This window comes from Chinchilla lanigera, unplaced genomic scaffold (genome assembly GCF_000276665.1).
Source record: "Chinchilla lanigera isolate Chin_1 unplaced genomic scaffold, ChiLan1.0 scaffold00028, whole genome shotgun sequence".
In the NCBI taxonomy this organism is placed as follows: domain Eukaryota; kingdom Metazoa; phylum Chordata; class Mammalia; order Rodentia; family Chinchillidae; genus Chinchilla; species Chinchilla lanigera.
Genome location: NW_004955429.1, coordinates 15,690,433 through 15,700,925, shown reverse-complemented (window position 1 = coordinate 15,700,925; position 10,493 = coordinate 15,690,433). Strand labels below are relative to the sequence as shown.

The window sequence follows — 10,493 nt, the reverse complement described above, 5'->3', positions numbered from 1 at the left end:
TGGTGGTGCATGCCTGTAATCCCAGCACTCAGGAGGCTGAGGCAGGAGGATCTTTCCAAGTTCAAGACCACCCTAGGCTACAAAGTGAGCTCAAGGCCAGCCTGAACTGCATAGTGAGATCCTGTCTCAAAAAGACAAAAATAAATAAATAAATAAAGGGAAAGGAGACAGCGCTGAGCTGTTCAACCTGATAGTCAGTACTCAACAGCACATGTGGTCACGGTTATTGTATTGGACAATGTAGATGACAGGGTAGGGCCCCATCCTAGATAGTTCCCTCTAATACCACTGGTGTGACAGAGCTCTGTAGGATAATTAGTACATTTAATTTCATAGAAATAGAGAGCCCTATGCCAAATAAACAAAAACATACCTTCCTTTTAAGACTTTTAGAGTCACTGTGCCTGGTAGTGCACACCTGTAATCTCAGCCCTTGATGGGCTGATGCAGGACAATCACCATAAATTCAAGGCCAACCTGACTACATATCAAGAACCCAGCCCAGTGTGGTGGCACACGCCTGTAATCCCAGCACTCGGGAGGCTGAGGCAGGAGGATCGTTGTGAGTTCAAGACCAGCCTGGGCTACAAAGGGAACTCAAGGCCAGCCTGAGCTGCATAGTGAGACCCTGTCTCAAAAATACAAAAAAGAACAAAAAAAAACAAAAAAAAAAACCATAGCGAGAACCTGCCTCAAAAAACAACCCCCTACATACACACACACACACACACACACACACACACACACACAGAACACTTCTAGAACACATACGTTAACAATAAATGAGGACAAAAGAAAATCTAAGCATATTTTCCAAAGAAGAAATTATAGAAACTACATACCCTATCCACAATGCAATGAAATTATAATTTTGCAATGAAGGAATAGTCAAAGACACGTACATTCATGCTTATCTACACACTTGGCTGGAAATTTTAAAATATCATTTTAAATAAGTCTTGAGTTAAAGCAGAACTCAAGCCTGAAATTACACACTATGGAGAAATCTGAACCACACTAGGAATCTTCTACAAAGCAGAACGGCACTCCGAGGGAAATTTAAAGGCTTGGACGTATGTATGAGAAGACATTAAAAAGTGGAAATAAATGAACTCAGCACCCATTTCAAGAAGACAGAAAAAAGGAACTCCAAGTAGAGCGAAAGAAAATCTCAGGTATGTCTTTCTGCTGAGTTCAAATTACTCTGTCTAGCACTATTCGCAATTTTTTATTTGAGGTAAGAGGTCTGACCTAATTCCCAGCTTCAATACTGAGAGTATATTCATTAGGATTTTCTAAATAAGTTACATTGAAAGGCATGAAGTAACCCCCAACTCCAAAATGGAAAATATATCAAGCTTCTTCATCAGAATGACCACTGAACCATTAGCCCTTCTCAATTTGGTTTACAAATTTAATACATGAGCCCCAACAAAACTATATTCTGCTCTGGAGACTTGTCTGTTTGGTGCTGGTACTCGAGATTGAACCCCAAGGGCCTTCATACTGAGCTACATTCCTAAACCTTTTTTAAATTTTAAGACAGGGTCTTGCTAAGTCACCCAAGCTGGAGTCCAACACGAGATCCTCCTGCCTCAGCCTCCCAACATGCTGGCATTACAGACGTGTGTCACCATGCCTGGCTTGAATAGATTTTTAAGTGTGAGCAGTACTGTGCCCTTTCTCAGCTGCTTATGTCGGGAACACTCTGCATTCCCCTAACAGTATCTCTATGCCTTTGTTTTTTATCTCTTGATGCTTAGTGCCTTTCGAGGACTTGGTTTACCACAGTGCTGACAGCCTCTAAACTTGATCCCCCTTGACATTTTGTCTCCCTACTGTGTTGTATCTCAGATCGCCATGAGGTTATCTCCAAAGAAATCCTGGAGCTGGACCCTTGGGAAAACCAGTGGAATGTTGTCGCCATCAATGTCCTCATGCACGACAGCTATGACGTCTGCCTGGTGGCCAGGATGAACCCCCGAGACCTCATCCCCCCACCCTCAGACCTGGTGGAGGACGGCAGGGACCACTGAGGCCAGCGCGGCTGCAGGCCCTCAGAGTGGAGCACACCCTCAGCCCCCTCTCACCGTCCCGGGACATGGCTGCGACCGTGGTGCATGTGTGTTGCGTGTGTGGCAGCCCTGGCGAGCACTGCGCTGTGCTGGGAGGGAGAACGCAGGGCCCCTCAGACAGGACACTAGGAGGCCGGAGGTAGTAGCACCAGGGGTAGCATGGAGCGGGCCACAGAGTGCAGGAATGGAAGGATCTTGCTCTGCTGGGGACTCAAGAACAGAGGGTGAGACAGGCGTGGTGGCACATGCCTGTCACCCCAGCACTCAGGAGGCTGAGGCAGGAGGATCACTGCGAGTTCGAGGTCAGCTGGGCTATATAGTGAGCTCAAGGCCAGCCTGAGTTACATAGAGACCCTGTCTCAAAAAAAAAAAAAAAAACCCTCCCCCCACCCCCCCAAAAAACAGGAACAGAAGGGGCCATCCTCAAAGGTCCTGAGGGGGGAAGCCATGCACCTGTGTGATACCCCAGTCCCCGGGCCACACTCCATGGGCACCGGGTTTGCTACCAAGACCAGGAAAAAAGTAGCTGTAGCTAAATGACCACAGATGCAAGGACAAGGGCTTTGGACGCGGCTCTTGAGCAAAAGAATTCTCTCAAAACAGTGATAGCAAAGCAAGTCTTCCCTCTGCTGGGGCTCCCATCTCAGCAGCACTGCTAGTCACCGTGGGAATAGCCCCCTGCTGCAGCCTCGTCACTGGCAATGTGTCCAACCACCCCTGGCAGGCATCGAGAGCACAGAACTCCTCCCAGAACAGGGACAGTAGTTCTGTGGCCCTCAGCCCCCGGGGTCGGCACCACATGTCGGACCAGACTTCCGCAGGCTGCTCCTGCCCAGCCTGGCTCACCCTCTGTTCACCAGGAAGCCTGGCGTAGGTTGTCCCCAAAGTCCCCTGGCGTGGGATGGATCTCTGGTGGCCAGAACGGGCGATGTTTTGAAGCCATGGGGCTCGGTCTGGCGCTGAGGAAGCTGAGGTAGGATGAGCTGCTCTGCTACCTCACGGAGGCTGCGCTCTGCCGCTCTGCCTGTGGGCAGCGGGGGCCAAGGACAGGCCCCGGGGGCCTCTGCCTCTTCAGGACACAGGGCTGCTGAGCTGCTTGCCTCAGCTGCAGGGCCCTGGCCTGTCTCCCAGCCCATCTGGGTGCCCTGGGTTTGAGACTCCGGTCCCAGCTCCGCTGGTGTGGAGCGAAGAGAAACTGCCTTGGCGCTAAAACAACAAGCACGCTTTAGCCACCACGGCTGTTACCACTGTCGCCCGTGTTCCCCAAACAGAGCACACACAACCGAGCCCAGCACTCCAGGGACACCTGGACAGTGTCAGCCGAGGAGGGTTAGCTCCTCTGCTTGGCTTCTTGGGGGCTGAGAAGAAATGTTTCCTCGGTGCTGCAGCCTGATCCTTCTGTGGACACCCCAAGGGCCCCCTGAGGGCCACAGGTGAGCCGGTCTGTCACCCGCTATGAAAGGCACGGCCTGGTGCTGCCATCGCTGTCCCCTGTGAGGTCTCATCCTCAGTGTCAGAACACACCGTCCCATCTGACGGGGAGGCCGAAGCCCAACGCCCAGAGCCAGGACAGCCAGTGTCCCTGGCTGGCTTAGCCCTGAAGGACAGGCCGGCGCCCAGAGACCGGCGTTCCCAAACCTGTTCCTAAAAAGCGGCTTCCCAGATTTAATTTTTCTTTCTGATCATAATTTGTCTTTAATTTAACATAATAGATTGCTTCTTGTTTCCGTGGTATTGTGAGCTTGGGTGCTTCTTGTCTGACTGCCGTTTATAACCAAACACAACAGCCTACAGACAGCCGATGTCGATGCCTCCTCCCTCGGGCAGATTTGGGCCATTTCCCCCGGGCACAGCCCCGCTGTGACTGAGGCTCTGTCCTGGACTGGCTGCTTCCTGTGCCTGAGACTCTGGGGAACACAACGGGAGGGAGTTCAGCTGGGAGCGATCCATAGCACCGCCATCCCCAGCTGGGTGCATGTTCCCGACAGCAGCACTGCTGTCCCATTGACTACAACAAGCAAATGCTTTAGGTCCAAACTTACAAAATAAAAACTTTCCTTGTAAAAGACTGCTTGAATGCTGGTTTTCACACGGCACCTCCGTGTGAGTCCGTCTGAGAGGGGTTCCTGAGCCTTAGGGGTGCCAAGCAGCCCCAGAGCTGGGAATGACCAGGCAGAGGGGACAGCAGAGGGAGACAGGCAGCCTGTGAGGTGGGAGACAGGCAGCCAGTGGCCCCAGTTCCTAGGCAGCCAGAGCACAGGAGGATGTCGGGCAGCCTTACTCCCAGCTACTCCAGAGGCTGAGGCAGGAGGATTGCAAGTTCTAGCCCAGCTTGGGCAGTCTATGGATTTTACAGGTCCCTCTCAAAATAAAAAACACAGAGAGGTCTGGGGTGTAGTTCAGTGAGTTCAAGCCTCAGTACAAAAGGAAGGGCGGGGAGGGAGTGGAGAAGGAGAAGAGCGGGGCGGGGAGCGGACATTGTAAGTAGGAAGTAGGAGGAAGCCACCAGGTCACCACCCAGGCTGAGTGGTGGCGCTCAGGCTTGGGGTTGTGTGGCAGGCCCTGGGTGCTCTGGGAGCTTCCAAGCCTGGGGGCCACTGGGAAAGACTCTAGCTGTCAGAGCCCCCCAGGGCTGCTTTATGGACCTGTCGACTCTCTTTCCAAGAAGACCTATAAGGCGGAGGCAGAAGGGCCAGGCGTGGTAGCGCACCCCTGTAATCCCAGCGCTTGAGAGACTGAGGCAGGAGGATCACCACAAGTTCAAGGCAGACTGGGCACATAGTTCAAAGCCAAGCTGCGCTACATAGTGAGACCCTGTCTCAAGAAAACAAGAAACAAAAACACCAGAAGGAAGAAAACATGTCTAAGAGCTGTCCTTCCAGAGAAACAAAGGCTACACGGGGTCTGTGTTGTTTCTTCTAGCTGCAGATGAATTGACTGTTATCTCAAAATAAGGAGTATGAATTTCCTGTTTAGAAAAAAATGCAGCTCAGTGCTCATTTAATTTTCAGCAACTGTGCTCGCTTCAGCAGCACATATACTAATTTTCAGCAACCGAGAATTCCTGTATTTTGTAAATGGAAAGACCACTCCTAAAACCAGGATGCTGTAATCAAAATGATGTCTTTCATTTCCGAGGACTATCAATATACCAGAGTTGGGCCAGGGATTTAGCTCAGCGGCACAGTGCCTGCCTGGCAAGCGCAAGGTCGTGAGTTCGATTCCCGGTACCGGGAAAAAAACCAAACAAACAAAAAACAACAATATACCAGAGTGATGCAAAAATAATAACAAAGGGAAGACGCGCTTCGGGAGTGAAGTTAGGACTGGTCCCCAAGTTCCTCAAGGTAAACTGCAGCCACAAGCAGCAGCGGCAAACAGCCAAAGGGTTAATGTAGAAAAAAGGAGAGCGATGCCCCTCTGCTCTGGGCTCAGGAAAAGCAGCTCTGGGTTCCTTCTTTTGGACCAGACAGACTCTAAGCCACCTAGTTTCTTAACTGGCCCTGCCCCTCACTAGTTATGAGAACTTAAACACTCTGTGCCTCACTTTTCTCACTACAATGGGAGTAATGACAGCACCTTTGGGGCGGAGGGTACCATGACAATTAAATAAGAAAGGATGTGTTAGGCTCTTGAGATAGTGGTTGCCACAGTAAGTGTGTAAGAATACCAGCTAGCAAAAGTAACAGTCCTGAGAATTCAGCCCCAAGCTAAGGTCTATAGGGCTGAGGCAGAAAAATGGGAGACTTGGCAGAGGTGAAATTGGAGCCTCCTGAGCCAAGCTTGTTAGTGCACACCTGTACTCCCTGCACTTGGGAGGCTGAGACTGAGGGATCTCTACAAGACTGAAGCCAGCCTGAACTACATAGCGATGATAGAGGTGTCTTGGTTAGTTTTCTCTCGTTGCTGGGACAAAATACCTGAAGCTCAAAATTAAGGAAGGAAAGGTTTATTCAGCTCACAGTCTGTGGAGGTTTCAGTCCATAATCAGCCAGCTCCAAGGCAGGGTGGCATGGCACAGGGGCAACACTTCAAGGTGGCAGAAGATGGCAAAAGCAGCAAGAGCCAAATGGGGAGAGAAGCCTCTTTCCCTCCCTTGCATTGTAAGCAGGCTACCTGCCCTGGGGGTGGGGGGGTAGCACTCACACCATTTCCATGCCCTCCTCTTGCACAGGATGAGGATGTTTACAAAGTGAGGACCTTGGACCCTGCTACCTATCTTATTTAAACCTCTAGACTTCTCAAGTTGACACAATGTATCAACCATTGCAATATAAGATAGGGCTGTGGCAAAGCTGGCTGGGAAAATGAATGGGACCTGTCAAACACAAGATCTCAGGGCAACATGAGAATCCCAAATGTACAACTTCTCTTGAGCTCCTCCCACATATGTATGGTATAAAAAAAAAGACTGGATGCCATGGTGAGCCGCTATGGTGAGTTCCCATAATAGCCCACACTGAGTTTCTCAGATGTGACATGTACTTTTATTTTTGTTTTTTCCTTTTTCTCTTTGTTTGGCCCAAATTTGCTCTGCATAGCTGGTTTCTCCCATATCCATTCATGTCACACTTTTCAAATGAACTTTTGGCACCATTTTTGGCCTGTCTTGTCCAGTTCTTTATTTAAGGTAAGAAGAACCTGGAATACTTTTGATTGTTGAGCCATTTCTAAAGAAACTACCCTATAATAGCAAGATCCTGTCTCAAAGTGAGCTTAAGGCCAGCCTGAACTGAAAAACCAAAAAAAAAAAAAAAAAGACAAAAAAAAAAAAAAAAAATTGGGGTCCCAAGATAAGCTTGACACTCTAAGGAGACACTTCCTTATCCCAAAAAAGAAAACAAATTATGTAATAAGAACAGAGAAAAATAAACATTAAAAATATTTAAATGAGACCCAAAATTAAAAATTCATTGAAGAGGAGGAAATAAATTATACATTGAAAATACTTTCAGTTAAAAATGCATTCCATATCCCTACTGAGCACCCGAGCTCAGCCTTGCCTCACTTAAACAGGTCAGAATCCTCACGTTAGCCCACAGCTGATGTCAGGGAGAAACAAAACACATATCATTAACCAGGAGGAGATCAAAATCCAAAGCTGAAAGTATGCTTTCTCTGAATACTGCTTGCACACTGTCTGTGTTAGTTGGATTTCTATCACTGTAACAAAATACCTGAGGTAAATCACTTAGAAGGAGGAAAGGTTTATTCTGGGTCATGGTTTCAGAGGCTTTAGTCCATAGTTACTTGGCCCGGTCCCTTTGGGCCTATGGTGAGAATGTTATGGTAGGGAGTGTGTGAAGCAGATCTCACCCCATGGTACTCAGGAGGGACAGAGATAGAGAGAAGTTGGGGTCCCAATACTCGCTTCATGGACACATCCCCAGTGACCTAACTTTCTTCCATGAGGCCCCACCTACCAAAGGTTCCATCCACCTGGCAGTAGGACCAGACTCATGACCAAGCCATCAACATGTGGTGTGGAGACTCTCAGAGTTCTGAGTGGGTGAAGTGGACAACAATGGAAGGGACAAAGACAGACAGGCTTTGGACATCTTAAGAGCCACCACTGACCCTGGAGACCAATGGGGCAATACTTTAACATTCTGGAAGAAATTCACCTTCAGCCTGTTTTCCTACTCCTAGCCTTTCCACTTGCTAAGCAAAAGAGTAGAATGGAGGTGTTTTTCAGCATGCAAAAATTTAGGAAACATTTGTTGTCTTTTGTTGTACAACAAACTACACCCACACTCAGCAATGATCCTTTAGTTCTACCTGTGACTCTGTAGACAGAGAACTCAGGCATGATTCAGTGGATGACTCATCAGCTCCAGTGGCACCCACAGAGTTCCTGGGTGGTGTTCAGGCCTAGCCTCACTTGCAGGCCTGGGAGGTGGTATAGATGGCTAGAAGGCTGGGCCCCCACAACCTGTCCCACATGGGAACCTCAGAGCTCAGAGTACATGTTCCAGTGAGCACAGCAGGAGAAGTGCAGCCTCATGGGTCCTAGCCTCCAAAGTCTCTTGACATCACTTCCGCCACACTATATTACTAGAAGCAGTCACAAGGCTCAGACTCAAGAGGAAGGACAAACACCTACCTCTTGTTGACAGCAAAGCCAAAGAATATGCAGCCCTATTTTAGAACGGCCATGTCTACCTTCCATACACTTCTGAAAAGACTCTTCTTCAAGGATATGCTTAAGCAGAAGGAAGGAGTAAACCCAAGAAGAGTGAGATATGGAACCAGGAGACAGTGAATCCTACAAAGATGGTGGTGTTGAGAAGTCTCAGACCAGCTAATTTGCGATGAGCCCAGAGAGCATCCATTTCAGGGTGGAAGAAAAAGAAAGCAGAACTCCAGGAAAGATTTCCAACACAAAACAAAACCAAGGCACAACTAAAAAGACCAGATGAAAATTGGGGAAATGCTAGAACCAGAGAAAGGTGTATAAACAGAGAGAACTGTGCAAGTAAAAACACGAGGCAATGAGAACTCTAACAAACCAAAAAAAATTTCACAATGTACACAAATATGTATTTAATTATAGGGTACTACTTGGTCCTAAAATGAATAATTGTATGTAATTATAATATCTAAGCATTGTATAACTAAAAAAAGAAAAATAGCTATTTGAAGAGATTAGAGGAGGAGAGGTATATAAAAGCTAACCAACATTTAACATCTAAGATTGACAAACCAGCTGGGTGTGGTGGCACATGCCTGTGATCCCAGCACTCGGGAGGCTGAGGCAGAAGGATTGCTGTAAGTTTGAGGCCAGCCTGGGCTACACAGTGAGTTCAAGGCCAGCCTGAACTGCATAGCGAGACCCTGTCTCAAAAAGACAAAAAGAAAAAAAAAAAGATTGACAAACCAAGAAGTAGCAGCATGAACATATTATCTAGAAATAAAGGATAGGTACAAAAATGTCAGCTAAAACCTCACAGCTGTCTCTGATGACCAGGTCCAGATGGGGGAAGGAGTAGGGCTGATAACCATGTCATTATTAGCTTTTTGGAATTTTTTATGTGCATGTATGAACTTATTAAATGCTAAACATTTGACATGTAAGATGAATTAAATCCAACCTCCCTCCATGCATGCTGTATACATATGCTGAAATAGTGCACTGACCCCTTTTAGCATGTATAATTATCACATTCATCAAAACTAAAAAAATAAATAAATAAAGTAAAATCTATTAAAAGGGAGTTTTAAGCCTTGAGGTTTCTGAGTATAATGGACTCTCTGGGCCGGATGGGACCTTAAAGATGCTTTCATGGGACACTGGCGAGCCATGAGACCAACCGAGTTGACAGGGAGCCCGTCCTCCCATGACACAGAGGACACAGGCTCACAGGGCCTGTCCTCAGCCTGTCCCCAGCTGTGTGGGGCCTAAGAGCAGCCCCCACCCTCTGAGCCGCAGTCCCATCCCACACTGTCTGCTCAGAGGGTCCCATGTGACTAGGAAGTCCAAAGGTCAAAGAAAAAAGAGAAACATAACTAATTGGCCATCACGTGACTTACTGATCATATAGCTGTGTTGTTGCACAAGGACCCAAACACAAACTGAGTGGGGCTGTTCCCTCCACAGTCCACATCTGCCACCCCCACTGCTCAGGCTGCTTCTCTCAGGGTCATTCCCTGCCAGCCAGACCCACTCAATGTCACCTTTGGTCGGGGAGAGAGGAGAAGGAGATCGCATCCATCCTGAGGCCTCAGCTCCGTCCAGGACACCCAGTGATCGCTGCTTCAGTTTGCAACCACCTTTCTCTTGGGTTTAAAGCCTGAAACCCACCTGGCCCCGATACCTTTTTCTCCCCCATTTCAAGTGCCACTTGGGATCGCTCCCCAGCAGTCCTTGCCTTATCTCACAGGAGCCAGGGAGGAGTCACAGCTTGACAATGTGATGTGTTTTATATGCCTTTCACGGCAGCTCTGTCCCCACAATGTGTCCAACAGACAGACTCCCATGGGTACGCAAAGACATTGTCAAAACACACCAGCAGAGGCAAGAAGCAACTCACGGCCACCCATAGGAGATGCTATAGCTGTACTGTGAACACTGCATCCTCTGCAGAGGATCCAGAGCTGCGGGACCAACTCCAGGATTTGCTGTCCCATCCAATAAGAAACAGAATGAGGGGCTGGGGATATAGCTCAGTGGCATAAGCACCTGCCTGGCAAGCGCAAGGTCCTGAGTTCAATTTCTGGTACCAAAAAAAAAAAAAAAGAAAAAGAAAAAGAAAAAAAGAAACAGAATGAGGAAGAATCTATACAGGAAGCTACCATTTGTGTAAAAAGACAGGAAATAGATGTGCCAATGAGCTTGTGTATGCACAGAACATCCTAGAATCACACACGCGCATGTGCGCATGCACACACACACAGATTACAGGTGGGGGCAAGATTTAC

The 10,493-nt window shown here is 48.1% G+C and overlaps 1 protein-coding gene across 2 annotated transcripts in view; it reads left to right on the top strand.

Annotated features, from left to right (window-relative positions):
- Kbtbd12 (kelch repeat and BTB (POZ) domain containing 12) overlaps positions 1–2,382 on the top strand; it is a 61,528-nt gene extending 59,146 nt beyond the window's left edge. For both annotated transcript variants that reach the window (XM_005387047.2, XM_013515489.1), the window contains exon 6: positions 1,855–2,382. In XM_005387047.2, coding sequence (XP_005387104.1) covers positions 1,855–2,036 — 182 coding nt within the window. In that variant the 3' untranslated portion in view covers positions 2,037–2,382. The remainder of the gene's footprint in view (positions 1–1,854) is intronic.
- The last annotated feature ends 8,111 nt before the right edge of the window (positions 2,383–10,493 follow it).